Source organism: Rhinoderma darwinii, chromosome 1, assembly GCF_050947455.1.
Source record: "Rhinoderma darwinii isolate aRhiDar2 chromosome 1, aRhiDar2.hap1, whole genome shotgun sequence".
Lineage (NCBI taxonomy): Eukaryota > Metazoa > Chordata > Amphibia > Anura > Rhinodermatidae > Rhinoderma > Rhinoderma darwinii.
In genome coordinates this window covers 234,350,861-234,369,558 of record NC_134687.1, presented here as the reverse complement: position 1 = coordinate 234,369,558, position 18,698 = coordinate 234,350,861, and the positions used below count along the sequence as shown (strand labels likewise).

The following is an 18,698-nucleotide window of genomic DNA, read 5'->3' as shown; positions in this document are numbered from 1 at the left end:
TCCATTTATACCTGCCGTTTTCTCTTCCTCATTGCTTGTGATTCTTCCTGGTTTCCTGGCCCTGCTCCAGCCTGCTACTGCCTTGCTTCAGCCTTGCTCCAGCTTTCGCTTATCCTGCTTCGCTCTGACCCCGGCTTGCTTCCTGCTCCTTGCTCTGCGTTCGTATACTTCGTGCCATCCTGTTTCTGATTGGCTCGTTGACCTCTGGTTTCCTCACTGTGTTCCGTGGGCTACTGCCCCTTCCCTTGCTTGTTCCCTGTTTGTATTCCCTTGCACTTAGTCAGCGTAGGGACCGCCACCCAGTTGTACCCCGTCGCCTAGGGCGGGTCGTTGCAAGTAGGCAGGGACAGGGCGGTGGGTAGATTAGGGCTCACTTATCCCCTTCCCCTTCTTCCTGCCATAACACTAACCAGAGTAGAAAGATAAGTGGGAGACCCCGCTGCACAACTGAGCAACAAGACAAGTACATTAGAGTCTCTAGTTTGAGAAAGACGGCTCACAGGTCCTGAACTGGCAGCTTCATTAAATAGTACCCACAAAACGCCAGTGTCAACGTCTACAGTGAAGAGGCGACTCGTGGATGCTGGCCTTCAGGGCAGAGTGGCAAAGAAAAAGCCATATCTGAGACTGGCTAATAAAAGGAAAAGATTAATATGGGCAAAAGCACACAGATATTGGACAGAGGAAGATTGGAAAAAAAGTGTTATGGACAGACGAATCGAAGTTTGAGGTGTTTGGATCACACAGAAGAACATTCGTGAGACGCAGAACAACTGAAAAGATGCTGGAAGAGTGCCTGACGCCATCTGTCAAGCATGGTGGAGGTAATGTGATGGTCTGGGGTTGCTTTGGTGCTGGTAAAGTGGGAGATTTGTACAAGGTAAAAGGGATTTTGAATAAGTAAGGCTATCACTCCATTTTGCAATGCCATACCCTGTGGATAGTGCTTGATTGGAGCCAATTTCATCCTACAACAGGACAATGACCCAAAGCACACCTCCAAATTATGCAAGAACTATTTAGGGAAGAAGTAGGCAGCTGGTATTCTATCTGTAATGGAGTGGCCAGCGCAGTCACCAGATCTTAACCCCATAGAGCTGTTGTGGGAGCAGCTTGACCGTATGGAACGCAAGAAGTGCCCATCAAGCCAATCCAACTTGTGGGAGGGGCTTCTGGAAGCATGGGGTGAAATTTTTTCCGATTACCTCAGCAAATGAACAGCTAGAATGCCACAGGTCTGCAATGCTGTAATTGCTGCAAATGGAGCATTCTTTGACGAAAGCAAAGTGAAGGAGAAAATTATTATTTCAAATAAAAATCATTATTTCTAACCTTGTCAATGTCTTGACTATATTTTCTAGTCATTTTGCAACTCATTTGATAAATATAAGTGTGAGTTTTCATGGAAAACACAAAATTGTCTGGGTGACCCCAAACTTTTGAATGGTAGTGTAGCTGTATAAGGTCTTATTGCGGGACAAGTTGTGTTTTTTTATTAGCACCATTTTGGAGTACATAGAATTTATTGATTAACTTTTATTAACTTTTTTTGGGGAGTAATAGAAAAAACCAGAAATTTCGCCACACTGTTGTGCGTCCTAAATTTATGACGTTTACCGTGTGGTATAAGTAACACAATAACTTTATTCAGTGGGTTGTTGCGATTTTAACGATACCAAATTTGTATCGTTTTTGTATGTTTTACTACTTTTACACCGTGACACAATTTTCTCAAAATTATTTGTATGTGTGTCTCCATATTTGAAGAGCCGTAACGTTTTTATGTTTGCCGATTCAATTGTAGGAGGCCTTTTTTTTGCGTGACGACTTGTAGTTTTTATTGGTACCATTTTGGAGTAGATGCGACTTTTTGATCACATTTTTTTCAGGCAGGATTATCAGAAAGCAGCAATTTTTGCATTGTTTTTTATTTTTGCCGAGCGGGTTAAACAATGTAATAACTTTATAGTTGTGGTCGTTACGGACGCGGCGATACTAAATGTGTAACCTTTTTTTAAATAAAGCAGTTTGTAAGGGGAAAAAGGTTTTTTTTATTTTTTGCCACTTTTTTACTTATTAACTTTGTTAAACTTTCTTTTTTTACTTTTTGCACCGGTCCCACTAGGGGACTTAACTATGCGATCGTCCGATCGCTATTATAATACACTGCAATACTTACGTATTGTAGTGTATTACTGCCTGTCCGTGTAAAATGGACAAGCATCTGCTAGGCGTCTCAAACTCGGCCGGGTAAGTGGGCCGCATATAGAAAAAATGGGAAGTTGATGGGCCGCATTACTTTCAAATTTGATACAATACAAAATTATTGTTAATCAATTAGTTATTTGAACTACTATAACACTATATTACTATAATACCACTAGGATTAAAATGAGATATTTCTCCACTTGCTTATTTCAACAATCCAGCTTTCCAGTTTAAGTATCGCTAAATGCAGTCCGGCAGCTCAGTTAGCACACATGTCAAGATTGGGCAGCCCCTTTCTAGATGCTGCCACAGTGCCCTCTGCAGATGCTGCCACAGTGCCCTCTGCAGATGCTGCCACAGTGCCCTCTGCAGATGCTGCCACAGTGCCCTCTGCAGATGCTGCCACAGTGCCCTCTGCAGATGCTGCCACAGTGCCCTCTGCAGATGCTGCCACAGTGCCCTCTGCAGATGCTGCCACAGTGCCCTCTGCAGATGCTGCCACAGTGCCCTCTGCAGATGCTGCCACAGTGCCCTCTGCAGATGCTGCCACAGTGCCCTCTGCAGATGCTGCCACAGTGCCCTCTGCAGATGCTGCCACAGTGCCCTCTGCAGATGTTGCCACAGTGCCCTCTGCAGATGCTGCCACAGTGCCCTCTGCAGATGCTGCCACAGTGCCCTCTGCAGATGCTGCCACAGTGCCCTCTGCAGATGCTGCCACAGTGCCCTCTGCAGATGCTGCCACAGTGCCCTCTGCAGATGCTGCCACAGTGCCCTCTGCAGATGCTGCCACAGTGCCCTCTGCAGATGCTGCCACAGTGCCCTCTGCAGATGCTGCCACAGTGCCCTCTGCAGATGCTGCCACAGTGCCCTCTGCAGATGCTGCCACAGTGCCCTCTGCAGATGCTGCCACAGTGCCCTCTGCAGATGCTGCCACAGTGCCCTCTGCAGATGCTGCCACAGTGCCCTCTGCAGATGCTGCCACAGTGCCCTCTGCAGATGCTGCCACAGTGCTGTCAGGGGCTTGCCCAGAGCTGGAGTCCCGGAGCAGAGCCGCTTCTGGCACTCTGCCTGGGATTCTAGCACTGCTCCTGACATCACTGTCCATATATGGACAGAGATGTCAGGGGCAACCCCAAAGCTGGAGTCCCGGGCAGAGCGCTAGTAGGCTCTTCTTGGGACTCCAGCTGTGCTCCTGACATCACTGGGACTCCTGCTCTGGGGAAGCCCCTGACACACTGTCCATATGTGGACAGCGATGTCAGGGAATTACAGAGTCTCGGAGTAGAGCCGATTCTAACGGCTCTGTGTTCCGCGGGCCGCAGATGACAGCCCCAGGGGCCACGTGTTTGAGACCCTTGTGCTAGACCTAGCAGGCATTACTTTATTACGGACGTTAATGTGGTCGTGCGAACCCAGCCTAAGGGGTGCAGTTTTTAAAATTGGCTGATTTATGGAGACATAGAAAGGCCCTCAAAACCAATTCAGAACTGAACTGGTCCCTGGAAAAATATAGCCTTTGGAAAGTCTTGAAAATGAGAAATTGCTGCTAAAGTTCTAACCCTAGAGAAATGGTTTGCATGTTTTTTTTAATCTAAGAAGGAATATGGGAAACGTTAACTTGTAACTATTTTGTGCTATTACTATCTATTTTACAAGCAGACATTTAAATTTAGAAAAATGCTAATTTTTTGCAAACTATCTAAATGTATTTATTTTTTAACAAATAAATATTGAATTAACTGCATTTTTCCACTAACCAAGCACAATGTGCTGTGAGAGGACTCAGAATCTTAGATAGGTGAAATCATTCCAAAGTTACCACATTACTTTGGCAGATAAAAAAAAAAATAAAGTTAAATAAAAAGTCCACAAGGCCAAAACAGGCTGTGTCCTAAAGGGGTTAATTCCAGAGAATAGTAATGTTAATGCTACATCATACAAAGCCATTAGACCATTGTATGCTTCCACCTTCGTAGCAGCAGTCTGGTGAAGAACCTTACCATTACTGCATATCAAAAGTGTAAGCACATTGCAAGGTGTCTTATATAAAATATTCACTTTGCTGAGATCGGGGAATAGAAATTCTATGGACTGATTAAATACATTACTCTGAGGCCGGATTTACACGAGAATGTGCGTTTTGCACGCGCAAAAGGTACTGCACAACGCCGTGTGTCGTCACCATATGATGCGTGGCTGCATGATTTTTGCGCAGCCGCCATTATGACAGTTTGTAAACAGAAAATCACGTGGTGCTTCTGTTTCACACTTTACTGCTCTTGTGCAAATCACACGGAAGTGCTTCCGTGTGATTTTCAGACACCCATTGACTTCAATGGGTGCGTGATGCATGAGAAACAAATATAGGACATGTTGTGAATGTTACGCAGCGGATACCAGCTGCATGTAATAAAAAAAAAAACAAAGAAAAAAAAAAAAGTCTGCACAGCCCCATAGACTAACATAGGTCCGTGCAAGGCGCGTGACAACCACGCGCGTTTCACTGATGTATAGCACGTTCGTCTAAGCCCCGAGTGTTAGGGTACCAACACAGCAATTCCTGTGGCTCAGCCACAATATGCGAGGCCAAGAGACAGTTTACTGTGGTTTTACAGCTGGTACTGGTGTAGCACATCGTTCACCTGTACTCTACAGAAGCCATTTTTCTGCATACACCCTTTAATGTATACCAAAATACTATTTAAGCTCTAACAATTAAAAACCACAACTGTACTATCCAAATGTGGTGTGAACGGAACCATTCAGAAAGGCTGTGTGAGGAGTTTAGTTACTAGCCCAATGGTAGTGTAAGCCCTACCTGCAGAAGAAGCCTGGTCAGTTACACTAGAAGAAACTACAGACAAATCCAAAGTGACTGCAAAGTAAATTTTATAAATTGGCATAACAGTACAAGAACAATGTGGAGTCGATACCCAAGCACTAGTTCTAAAGCAGAGCGATCAGCCAAACTGTAGAAGCCTCACAAAGACAAGTCCTACCTCAGACCAAGATTAATTGCATACATTTGGGGCAACAGATTACTTATTGCCGCCTCTCAGGATCTTCAGGCGTTTCTGGATGTTCAACCAGCTGAGGGGCAAAAGGGCCTACCAGCCACGTCAAGGGAGTATTTGCCACCACATAGCTTAAAAGCTCATTCACGTGGTCATGGACTTTTGCGGCTCGTTCTCTGCTTTGTGTCAGAATTCCTGCAGAAATATCTCCAAGTGAGTGAGCAGAGGAGAAGGAAGCATGAAGGTCCTGAGCAGTTTGCCGGAGTTGTTGCATTCGGTCCTGTATGTTGGCTGGAAGACCCTGTGCCCCGGAGACCAGACTAAAGCAAGTAGTTTGTATTTGCTTGGTCAGCATACGGGTCATGGATAACACTCGAGAATCCAAAGGCTGCAAAATAACAAAAAAAGTCACCATTGTATCTTGTAAGCAAACTCTGCATAAATCAGCAGTACATGCGAAGACTACGTAATGTATCTACGTAATTATCTCTCCACTTACTAGGCTCCTCTCATCACTCACAATATACTGCTTTTACCATCTCCTCAAGACAAGATGGACCATCAGCTCATTGGAGGATCATGCTGCCCATAGAGGGAGAAGATGGAGCAGGGTGAGAGCCAGAGGAACATATGTGGCTGCAGCTTCTGGCAAGTACTACCCAACCCATTGCTGGAGTCACAGCCACACATGTCCTCCATGTTGCTGCAGTTTGAGGGTGTTCTGTAACCTGCTCCCCAACGTATGGCAGACGTGATCGCTAGGCTCCATCCACTAGCTCAGCCAAAACATGATAATTAGCATGTGTTTTACCCATTGAACTTGATGGGGTGGGGGGGGGGGGGGTAAAAACCTGCAACAAACAGCAAACTGCAGCAGAAACTGCCATTTTACCACAGAACATATAATGGAAAAAAAATATATACATATTCCACACTGTTCAACCTTCAAATTCATCACCTGTTCAGGTTCAGTCTCCACATCTTCAGATGTGGTTCCCGATTGCTTGAGACTCCATTCCAGCCACAGCTGGTGCAGTTTCTCTTGGCCACCATGAACGCTCTGCTTGACTGTTTCCATCTTTGCAACAAAAAAAATATATGATATAAATCTCTTTAGAAACTACAGTAGAACAACATTTAGATTTTTCTTCTAACAGTACAGAATCCTACCAGGTCAATAGTTTGGTGAAGCTGTGCTAGAGTTGCCACAGTGGTGATCTGGGCACTCCTCACCTTGCCCAGAGAATGCTGGTATGCTCGATGACGCAGACGAGAAGACAAAGAACCCAAACGAACATAGTAACTCTGCTGTTCCCTTTGTTGTTGAAGTGGAGTTACTTCAAACCCCTCTACAGTGGAGGCAAGTTCAGCTGTGGATAAATCATTCAATAGTCAGGACCTCGTGTAAAATAGGAGACTTTCCCATAGCAACAACTCTACAACGTGACGAGAGGGAGAGCGGCAATCTAATTCATTAGCATGGGCTACTGATACTTTCCATAGCCTTAGTCTTGATGGTGGTGGTTTATATCGCATTGTTAGAAGTACAGCTGCCTGGAGCAGACATGTTTGTAATGCTTGGTTTTCTGGGTTGAGGTGACATGTTAGTTACAGAATAGAGGTCAGCGTACAATGTTAGTGAGCATTATGCAGCTTCTTATGTAGAACTTACTCCACATTTGAAAACTGCAACAAACATTACAGGATGGGGAGAAAAAAACTATATATATATAATTCTCAAACTAGTCTCCCATTTCCCTGCTAACAAAGATACTGCATACAAACATTACACTGCAAGCAAATAACAGAAATGGGACAAGTACGTTACACACGGGAAAACCTCCAGTTACTCACACAGCTCTTCATCTGTCATAGGAAGGTAGTGATCGGCCCACTCCTCAGACTTCCCCAAGACTGTATCCAGGCTGCTGGTTACAAACTGCCCTACATGCGTGTCCATCACTGATGAGACTACAGACCGAGTCACGTCCATGCTTCCCTGTACTGCACCAGCTGCCATGCCCATTATACCAGACACTGCACTTGTGACAGTATCACGGGCACCAGTCACCGTACCAACTACAGTATCACGAGCTCCAGTCACCAGCTCCTTTGTGTCAGACACAACCTGAACAAAGACAAAAAGTCTCATTTAGCATATCTAGACCACTGTTGCTGAAGTTTTGATGTCGAGCGCATTGCAAGTTTAGCACTTTCTTATTCCGGCTCTGAAACCTAGATATCTCGTGCGTAAACTAGATAATAAAATGTTACTCAGCTTAACCAGCCCCCCCACTAAAGGCTATGTTTACACTTTGTTGCATTTCACATTTTTTTTGTTTTTGATTGATAAACTACTTGAGGCGCATGAGTTTCTGAAAAAACAGCCACAGTAAAACAAGTGTGAACCCAGCCTAACTGACTAGTCTCCAAATAGGTCTGCTAATAGAGCGGTCATTGATAAATGCTTTTGTAATTACAGGAAGAGCACAAGAAGCAGTCACTGGATTGCTCACAGCATTTAAGGGGTTAAACAGGCAGAGCGATCACTGTTCCTGCCAGTTAGTCCCAGGTATCAGCTGTAATGCACAGCTGACACCTGCTGTATACAGAACAGGCCCCACAGGTGAGCTCACCCCATACATCATCCCCGCACCACGACGTGCTATTACGTCGTAGTGCAGAAACACGTTAAGAACCATGCAGGAAAACAGGCCACTATAAGGCCAATTCACACATGGCAGTTCTGCCAAATCCAGGAGTTTTCTAAGTCTATTGTGGGGGAAAAAAAAAAGAAAGTTAAACAATTTGGATAGTTTTTACAATGCAGTTGTAAAAATGCTGCTGCACATAAGGCACCAAATAGTGGTAAAAGAAAATACAGTTCTGACCGCAGTGTCAATGGACCCTAAAGGGGGGGGGGGGGGGGGGGGAATAAAATAAATTTAGGCTGGGTTCCCACATAGCGTAAACTCTGCTGCTACTGTAAACACTTCAGAAATCCTGCAAAGTGGCTGAGATTTAGTATCACATGCCACTGCTGTGGAAACCGAAAAAAACCAAGAACTTGACTTGTGGAATTTAATTCCGGAGCATGTGAATTTATGCTGATTTTACGTTGCAGGTTCTCCCTATTGAATTCAATAAGGATGAAAAACCCGTGACAGAAACGCCATGCCAGAAGAATAAAACTTAGCCAGAACACCCACTTTCCGGCAGTCCGGCCTCCTGGGATGACGTTGCATCCCAATTGAATGCAGATCACAGGCTGAAGCGTCACATGGCCTGTAACATCATCCAGGGAGGCTGGAGCGGATGTCAGAGGAGAGACGGGGTAAGCATGAAAGGCTCTTCTGTAGCAGAACTTCCATCCAAAAAAAAAAAAAAAGAAGAGCTTTGTCCTAACCACCTGAAAACCCCAGAGCTGTGTAGATAGTGCCTACATAGATAGCACCGGTGTCCCCTGTTAGTGCCCATATAATGCCACAGTGAGCAAGTGCAAGAGTCCGTTTTCTGCAGTTACTTTGTAACAGAAAACCTATAACCCTGAGGGCATAAGAGAATTGAGCAGTTCGCACTTACCTTCTCAGTTGGCTGGTGAAGTATAGGCAGTGTTGATTCCAGTTTGTCTAAACCTTTGCAGGCAAGTTCATTAGCAGTTGCAACTAAGAAGAAAGGCAGAGGTTTTGGCTTTATTTTTATTAATGGGGTTCTTGAAGTGGAGGTGATGTCCGATTGGACAATCCCATATCCTTACGGGGAGAAAAATAAAAAAGACCAGGGTGTCCTGCTGCCGGGATGCCACTAATGGGGACATTAAGCATTACATGGTTTCCATTGAAATTCATCAGCTGTCAGTGTAAAGCAGAGGCATGCCAGGTCCACCAAAGATCCGAGGGTGCTGTCCACTCCAACTAAGACACACGGCTGTAAGACTGGGTAATACCGAGACAGCTTTTGTTTAACATGGATCAAAGAAATTGGTCTATGGTTTGTGGATACTGCCACCAGCTATAGGGGCAGACTATCGGTTCAACCTCTTTCAGGGGGTAATGATTGGGCATGTGGGGTTTCAATCTGCCCTGATCCTTACTTTCCAGGAGATAAGTGGGAGATGGACACACACACTATTTTTATGGGGCGGGGGAGATTGTTTGGCCAACAGCTGTTGTCTGACACTGCACAATCTACTTAAAGTGGTATTACCATCAGTTTTTCCCTGCACAGCAGTGCCCTAGCAACCCAGAAGGTAGGGAAAGTGTAGAAGGAGATGCAGTTCTAAATCAGTGGTGCAGCCCCTTCATTCTCAGGATCAGTGGGGCCCCCAGAGGTCAGCCACCATAATCAAGTAGTGGCATATCCTAGCGATATGCCATAACTTTAAAAGATAGGAATAGCCCTCTAACTTTCAGGCTGCAATAGTCATTCCTTTCTTAGACCCCCTGACATTCAGTTTCCAACCGGATCCTAGTTTGAGACTTTTCCCACCTGAATATATCTCTCCCAGTAACATGCTGGATGAGTACTGTGACTCCAGGATGGTGCTATCTTTACTAGTTCTCATGCAAAGGCACTGCTACCACTTCTACAGCCCTTTTCTATCCTGGCACTGAAGCGAGTCCCTGCATGGTTGAGGGTTCTCTCCAGTTTATTTACACAGCCCGATTCCCCCTCCCTATCTTCACTGACAGCCTGTGTAATCCGCACTCCCTGAACACTGTTATTTTATTTTTTATAGAGGGAATGGGAGAAAAGAGAGAATGACGTTTTTTGCGTTTTCTTTGGACGCCGTTCATCCGGCGGTTTAATTAATATGTTAATTTTATTAGTCAAGTTGTTACGATCGCTGGGATACCATATATGTGTAGGTGTGATTTGTTTTGACCGTTTTACTAAATAAAACCACTTTTTGGGCCAAAAAAGTAGTTTTATTTGACTTTGACTGTAATTTTTTTTTTTTTTCACAAACTTTATTTAACTGTTTTACATTTTTTTTTTAGTCCCACCAGGGGACTTCACTATGCGATGTGCCGATCGCATATATAATGCTTTGTATACCAAAGCATTATTGCCTGTCAGTAAGACTGACAGGCAACCTGTTAGGTCATGCCTCCGGCATCGCCTAACAGGCAGATGCTGAAGACAGACCTGGGGGTCTTTGTTAGACCCCCGGCTGTCATGGAAACCCGACGGCGACCCGCGATTTCTTTGCGGGGGCGCCGATCGGGTGACAGAGGGAGCTCCCTCCCTCTGTCAAACACATTAGACGCCGCTGTCTCTATTGACAGCGGCATTTAATGGGTTAAACAGCCGGAATCGGAGCGCGCTTCGATTCCGGCAGTTGCAGCAGGAGCCAGGCTGTGTATAACAGCCGTGCTCCTGCCGCTGATCGCGTGGGTACAGTGGCAGTACCCGCGCCATCACAGGACGGATATATCCGTCCTCCTGCGTTAAGGAGTTAATATACTGCATTTCATATGTATCTTTACTTAGAATGACATAAATATTTTCACAATACTTATGGTTGTTAAATTGCAATATTGCTTCAACTCTATACGATGAATTATTGATCGATATGTATGTTTTTGTTGACATTGTCCGTTTTGTACATTTCATATCATATCTGGATATATATTTTGTATTACTTTAGATACTTTATTCAGTTATTCATTATATTTTATTATGTTACTACACATGCTGTATATGTTACATTAATTTAATTTCTCCATTTATAGCGATTGTGATAAAGACCTAGGCTAGGTCGAAACGTCCAGATATAATCGCTTATGAATTATACATAATAAAATCATTTTGAAAAAATTACTCTCAAGGATCATTGGAGTGCTTCTAGGTTATTTTTTGGATCTTTAATTTTACATATAGGTAGCACTTTTTAAAAAAAAAAATTTAAAGTGCAAAGGGTGTTAATAGCCCATAAGACCAGGCACACGCTTAACAGGAGGGGAAAAATAAAAAGGTTTTGTTAAATATACTCACTTTGCGGCTCCAGTCGGCTTAGAAGAGGCTTTGATCCAGTTACTGCAGCATCAGTTAAGGTCTTTGCTCCTTTCTCAGCAACATCACAAACGTTGCGGATGTACGGGTGACTATCCTTAGTAGAATTGTAGGCCGCACTCACCACACTGCATGCAGAGCTGACAAGAGGTAGATGTGTAACACGTCCCACCACATTCTGCTGTAGACAAGTAGATCGTGAACACTTCTGACTAAAGGGGAAACAACCATTCCCTAGAACGCATCTCACTTATTTTATTAGAGGGAAGGGCCACTGCAGACGACCCCACTTGTTAGAAGGGTCCTTGACAATAAGCGGATCACAGAATGTCCACGTGTGGGCACCCCCAGAAATACAGTAATCTCTGGGCAAACTTTAAAGTGTTACATTTCCCTGCAGTGCCAGAGGGAAAATTAAAAAGGTGTTTTCCAGCCCCTGAAAATTGATGGCCTATCCTCAAGATAGGCCATCAATAGCTGATGGGTCAGGGTCCGACTATCGGGACCCCCGCCAATCAGATGTTTTGAAGGGGCCACAGCACTCATACAAGCGCTGCTTCCCCTTCATTTCCCTTACTTGCTCACACTATGAATCACCGACACCGCAGCCGTTCATAGTATTGCATTCCCACATTGAACAGGCCGCAATACCTGGGCATGGCCGGCCTTAGCTATGTTCAACCAGTGCAGTTGCACAGGTCGCCACACGGCAAGAGGGGCGCCAGCGGGTGTGTGTATCCCCGCGCCGTTGCAACTACCAGCGGGGATACACACTAATTGCAGTCGCACCCGGGCGCTTCTTCACTTAGTGGCTACCGCTGTAGCAGCTGCTAGCGGTGACACCGGGCATAAGGGCGGTGGCGCCGCTAGCAGCTGCTGTGGCTGCTATAGCGGTAGCACTATAGCAGAGCAGGGAGATATCTCCCTGCTCTGCTGTCTACTAGCGCCACTGTAGCTCCCTTCAGCTACAGCGGCGCTAGTAGACAGCAGAGCAGGGAGATACCTCCCTTGCTCGGCTATAGTGCCCCCCTGTAGATATCAACCCCCCCCCCCCCTTCCAGGATAGCGCCACAGTAGCTCCCTGAAGGAGCAGAATCTCTGTGTGGCCGGGGATTCCGGTCCTGGAGTGCTGCTTGATGCCTCTGTCCATATATGGACAGTGACATCAGGGAAAACTCCTGAAGCAGAATCCCCGGTTACAGCATTGGAGACTATGATCGGGGATTCCATTCCAGGAGAAGCCAATGACGTCATGGACACAGACGTCAGGAGCTTCTCCTGGAGTGGCATCGACGGTCATAGCGTCTGCAACGCTGTGACCAGGGATTCCGCTTCAGGAGTTTTCCCTGATGTCACTGTCCATATATGGACAGAGGCATCAAGCAGCGCTCCAGGAGCGGAATCCCCTGCCACACAGGGATTCCGCTCCTTCAGGGAGCTACAGTGGCGCTATCTATACTGGAAGGGGGGGTTGCTATCTACAGGGGGGCTGTGGGCTGTGTGGCACTACCTACAAAGGACAACTGTGCAGGAGCACACAAAATACCCAGCTTTCCCGGGTATAAAAAAAAAGTGTGGAAATAAACTAAGATATAACTTTTATTTAATCTAGCTAAAAGGATTAATCCTTTACTCAAACTAAATAAATTATAATTTAGTTTATTTCCACACATTTATTTGATAGCTTGGAAAGCTGGGTATTGTGTGCTCCTGCACAGTTGTCCTTTTTTTAATGTATTGCCTGCCAGCTAGCAGTCATTTTGTAGTCCTTGCACTACCTACAAGGGGGCTGTGGGCAGTGTGGCACTACCTACAAGGGGGCTGTGGGCAGTGTGGCACTACCCACCAGGGGGCTGAGCGGCGCTACCCACCAGGGGGCATGTGAGTGGGGGGCTGATGGTCATTTTGCTGTGAGTGGGGGGCTGATGGTCATTTTGCTGTGAGTGGGGGGCTGATGGTCATTTTGCTGTGAGTGGGGGGCTGATGGTCATTTTGCTGTGAGTGGGGGGCTGATGGTCATTTTGCTGTGAGTGGGGGGCTGATGGTCATTTTGCTGTGAGTGGGGGGCTGATGGTCTACAAGTGGTTTCCACCTCTGACCTCCAATTGAAATAGGAAGATACCTGCGGCGCTCGTTTGGAGCTTTTTTTCCTGCGTCTTTTGCATTCGCTTCAACAGCTTAAGAAAAAACACAAAAAAAAAAAAATCACACAACGCTGTCAGTTGCTGAAGGAATTTTGAGGCAGATTTTTTTTGCCTTACAAAAAACGTGTGAACATGCCCTACGAGTGGAGTGCTTGTCCTTAGCAGTTTTCGGTCTCTCAAAACCATTTTTGGTAGGGGGGCCCCTGAGGAAATTTTGTTTTTCCAGTGCTGCCTCGAGTGCGAAAAGGTTGGGAAACTCTGTACTAGGGTACCATCATGGAGCAGCTCAGTTCATCGTGGGAACGGGGCATAGGGGAGTACAATTTTTGTTTTTGTTTGGAGGCACTGTCTACAAGGGGGAGGTGGGGGACTGTATGGCACTGTCTACAAGGAGGCTGTATGGCAAAATCTACAGGGGGCACTATACTGTGTGGGGGCCACTAAGCGGACATTATACTGTGTAGGGGTACTACAGGTGGCATAATACGAGGACAAAATACTGTGTCCTTGAAGGGGTTGTAATATATTATATTATACTGAATGGGGGCACTAATTTTTTTATGGGGCATTTTTTTTTTTGATGGGGTGGGGCGCCGAAAGATCATTTCACACAGGGCGCCATCTATCCTAGGGCCGGCCCTGTACCTGGGTATCACCGCTACATCCGTGTCAACAATTCAATGAGTAACTAGAAATGAAGGGGAAACAGCGCTCGTACGACCCCAACCTATCAGCTATTGATGGCCTATCCTGAGGATAGGCTATCAATTTTTAGGGTCTGGAAAGCCCCTTTAAGCATTATACAGAATCTATCAGTGGGTCGTCTAATGCAGAACCCAGAGCAAGAGACCCCTAGACCACTCTGGCCAAGAGATGAGGATTCTGAACAGAGGACACCCCAATTCTAATATCTGTAAAGGGACCTAAACTGGACAGTCCTTAACCATAACCAGAGAGTTATATTAAAACAGGGGTCTTAATAGCTGCAAGAGGGGCATCTCACCAACACTTGTTGCCAATGGATCTTCATGCCCTGGGGGGGGGGGGCAGTTCATGCCAAGAGATACTGGAATGTGGAGTCTTGCAGTGACACATAGAGGACCCCTCTCCTCAGATCAGTTTCAGTAAGTAATTTCATTCCCCCAGAAGATTTTCTTTGAACAAGTTAAATACTGGGTGGTCTCATTCCCCTTGCCAATAGGGTGTGTGTAAAATCACTGCCCCACCGACAAGGTGAACAGCAGCTGCCACATTAGTCACATTTCCAGAAGGAATAAGAAGGCAGAGCACGATTCAGAGTAACCGGTTCTCCATCAATGACCTAATGTACACACCACAGTCTTACATAGCCCTAAGACGCAAAGGGCACGCGGTTATCGGCACAGAACAGATCGCTAGTAGCTGCCAGCGGAGATAATAGAACGTCAAAGTCCAGTCACCACATGTCACCTGTTGCTCGGGAGTCTCATCCACCTGGGCAGAGGGTTCCGTTCCGTTTGTTGACATGATGCCAGGAGATTTGCAGCTGGTATTCAACCTGAGGACACAGAGCAAGAACACGTAGAAAGTGAACGCAAGACATCAGACAAAGCAGAGGCGCCGCTACACAGAAAACCGAACACAACGCTATATCCACCGCCATGACAGAGACACGGGAAAAACCTTCTCCATCCAGTGGCAACAAACTTAGCGCCCGCACAGGTGACCCCGTGCCCCTCAGCCCGCCCTTCACTCACCGAACAAGTGGTCCGCCTCAGTGCGCTTCACCTCCCTGCACTTGGCCGCTATTTAAAGAGGCGGTGACGTCGCGCCAGCCCCATGAGGGCGGGGTTATCAGGGGGACGGACTGGGCAAACTACCACGTGCTCGGCTATGGAAAGTTTCTGTCGTGAATATTTGGGAAGATTTATAAAATGTAGTTCAAGGAAAAAACTGGGCAGTTTCTGCAAATCAGGTCGCACCTTATACATTGCACCTCTGAGAACTGGGATTGGATTGGATTGGTTACTATTAGCAACTACTCCACTTTAGCACCAGTTTTTATGTTACAGTTCGTCTATGACCTCCAGTCATGTTCTCCACATGAGCCCTATTTACACCAACAGATTCCACCGCACGATAATCGCTTACTGTGAATAGGTGTAGCGACTGAACGACTAGCGATAGAACGCTCCTTGAGCGTACAAATAATCGTTTATACGAACAGAAAAATAATTGTTGGTCGTTCTGACATTGTGGTTTATAAACATGAATCGTTTATTGATAGCAGATGTGTGACAGTGTTAAATAGGCGACCAAACGATACATATTAATATATATTGAGATGATAAACTGTGTAAATACGTGTCCGTAATCGCTATATGATCGCTTACAGCAATCGTATCAAAGGTCGCTAATGCGAATATCTGCACGTGTAAATGAACCTTAAGGCTTTGTTTACACAGCATTTTGTTGGCGCTAATTTTGTTGGAATCAGCGCCAAAAACAGTCCCAAATCTCCCTTCATTGATTTTAATGGAAGGTAGAGGCGTTTTTTTCAGAGCAGTTTTTGTCCGCTTGCAAAGAAAAAAGCGTCATGCCCTATTTTGGAGGAGTTTCCGCTTCTAAACCTGCATTGAAATCAATGGGAGGCAGGAAAAAAACACGCCATACGTTTGGAGCGGTACATTTGCTAAATTAAAAAAACACGTCAAATAATTTTTTTTCTCCCTGACTAAAGAACGCAGTGTGAACATACCCTTATGCTCCCTTCTGATTTCACGGTAGAAGCAGCAAAGAAAAAACAAAAAAAAACGGAAAATGACTGATCGGTCTAAATATACCCTAAGGGTACGTCCGCACGTGGAAATGTGTTACATGTGGACTGCTCTGAAGGAGTGAAATCCGCGGTGAAAATCGGAGACATTTCCGCAACATAAGGGCTGATTCAGACGGCCGTGGCGTTTTTGCGCACGCAAAACACGCAGCGTTTTGCCTGCGCAAAAGCCACTTACCTGCTCCGTGAGGCAGCATCATATGATGCGCGGCTGCGTGATTTTCACGCAGCCGCCATCATTATGACACGCCATTCGGATGTTTGTAAACAGAAAAGCACGTGGTGCTTTTCTGTTTACATTTATCCTTTTGACAGCAGGTGCGCGAAACAGGCAGTTCGCACGGAAGTGCTTCCGTGCGACCTGCGTGGTTTTCACGCACCCATTGACTTCAATGGGTGCGTGATGCGCAAAATACGCGGAGATATTGACCGTGTCGCGCTTTTTGCGCAGCAGACAAACGCTGCGCAAAAAGCACGGACTGTCTGTACTGCCCCATAGACTTGTATTGGTCTGTGCGTGGCGCGTGAAAACCACGCGGCCCGCACGGACGCAATTCACGTTCGTGTGAATCCAGCCTAATAAGCATGCTGCGGATTTGCAAAGCACGCTCATTTTTATCATGCATATTATTTCCACTACATGTGGATGGGGTTCCAGCGGCCCCCTCTCCATTCATTGTACACCTGGATGCAGCACCCACCTCACCCGGTCGGAAAGGTGTCGAGTGGACCCCCCTTTCTGAAGACCTGCATCTATCACACATTTATCAAACATCCAATGGATATGCCATAAATGTTTCACCTGGGACTATCCCTTTTAACCCCTTAACTCCAAGTAAACTATGCATGTATAGTACCAAGTCGCCATTAACTATGTTATGGTTCTGTATATATGTCCATGTTGTTAGGGCCTGTTCACATCAGTGTTTGCCTTCCGTTTGGGCTTTCTGTTCATCTGTTCCGTCAGAGGAAAAGATGAACAGATGAAAGGAAAGTATCGTTTTATTTCAATTCTATATTTTGGGTTTCAGTTTGCTTCTGTTCCGCTAGGTTTCCGTTTTTTTTCACTGAAACAATAGTGTAGTGTGCTGCATAGGCCCTTATACAACCTACATAGGCCCCTTTCAACACATATTAGTCATACAATTAGATTTTGTTTTATTCCTTTTTCTTTGGCAAGAAAAATATGTACACTATCCTGTGCAGCAAAAACAAATGGGATTGTGGGGCATGCAGTTGAATACGTCTGCCCTTGATGTCTGTAAAAAACATATAATGTGGTGTACATGTGTATTGTTTGACAGGCAAACATAGAAAGCCATGAATTCCATAAATTATACTTCTGGATATTTTTTTTCTTCTAATTATGATGCATTTCTAATCAGAAAACATTGGGGGACATTTTTTATTACTGGCATACTGTCACGGTTGTAGGGTATGTGGACCCACTCGGCAGCTCCGCCGTAGCGGAGAAGTAACTGGCCAAACAACAGTCAATAACAGTCTCTCGGATATGAGTACCTGGGTAAATGATCAGGCAGATACTCGAAGTAGCATACACGTGGTAGAGCAGGCACAGATGATGCTTGGCGTAGCAGATGACACTGGACGTGGCAGATGACACCAGACATGGCAGATGACTCCAGACGTAGCAGATGGCAACAGACGTGGCAGATGACAACAGACGTGGCAGATTGCAACAGACGTGGCAGATTGCAACAGATGTGGCAGATGAGGCACACACCACTCCAACAATAGGCTTAGGCTCAGCAACAAACACAGCAACAGGATACGGGAACACTGGCAGCAGGATACAACTAAAGGACCATTTGCATAGATGAACACAGGAATACAAACAACGCTCAGGCAAGTTGAGGAAGGGTGGAGCCCTTTTTAAAGTCCAAGGTGTTGCTGGGTTGATTGGATAAACATTTTAGACAGGTTCACGCTGCCCCTTTAAGGCCAGGAGTGAGCCCGCACGAGCATCCTACGGCACACAGGAGAACGCTTCCGCAGTGTGTGTCGGCGTCTCTGAGGAGGGAGACGCCTATATGAAGATACAGTCCTGCGGTCATGGCTGCCGGCAAGTGGGACGTGCCAGTAGTCAGCGACCGCAGGCATAACAGTACCCCCGTTACGCCCCCTCTTCACAGGTGCAGAGCGTAAGAGTAACTTTTGGATGAGAACTGGGACATTAATGTTCTCCTCCGGTTCCTAGGACCTCTCCTCAGGAACAAACCCTTTCCAGTCCAACAGAATGTCTTTCCTGCTACCGTCTTGTAGTCCAGAATCTCATTCACGTCAAAGATGTCAGAAGAACCGCTGGGAGCAACTGCAGAATGAGGAGATTTACTGTAGGGGTTCAGAACCACAGGTTTCAGGAGGGACACATGAAATGAGTTGGATATTCTGAGGGTAGCAGGCAGCCGAAGCTTATAGGACACAGGGTTTATTTGTTGCAGGACTTCGAAAGGTCTTAGGAACCTGGGCACAAATTTGTAA

General features: G+C 45.8%; 1 protein-coding gene across 5 annotated transcripts; it reads right to left on the bottom strand.

Annotated features, from left to right (window-relative positions):
• Nucleotides 1-5,080: 5,080 nt before the first annotated feature.
• On the bottom strand, nt 5,081-15,220 carry LOC142759805 (perilipin-3-like). 5 transcript variants are annotated; one of them, XM_075862438.1, is made up of 8 exons: nt 15,118-15,220; nt 14,831-14,918; nt 11,220-11,418; nt 8,805-8,887; nt 7,077-7,350; nt 6,456-6,592; nt 6,181-6,300; nt 5,081-5,610 (listed from the first exon to the last, which is right to left on the bottom strand). In XM_075862438.1, the coding sequence occupies exons 2-8, from the start codon at nt 14,885-14,887 to the stop codon at nt 5,251-5,253; spliced, it is 1,230 nt and encodes a 409-aa protein (XP_075718553.1). In that variant the 5' UTR covers nt 14,888-14,918; nt 15,118-15,220; the 3' UTR covers nt 5,081-5,250. The 5 variants fall into 5 exon arrangements, with proteins under 5 accessions (XP_075718553.1, XP_075718518.1, XP_075718528.1 ...); XM_075862403.1 differs by having other exon boundaries at nt 6,393-6,592; nt 15,118-15,218; XM_075862413.1 differs by having other exon boundaries at nt 6,393-6,592; nt 11,220-11,415; nt 15,118-15,218.
• Between the last annotated feature and the right edge of the window lie 3,478 nt (nt 15,221-18,698).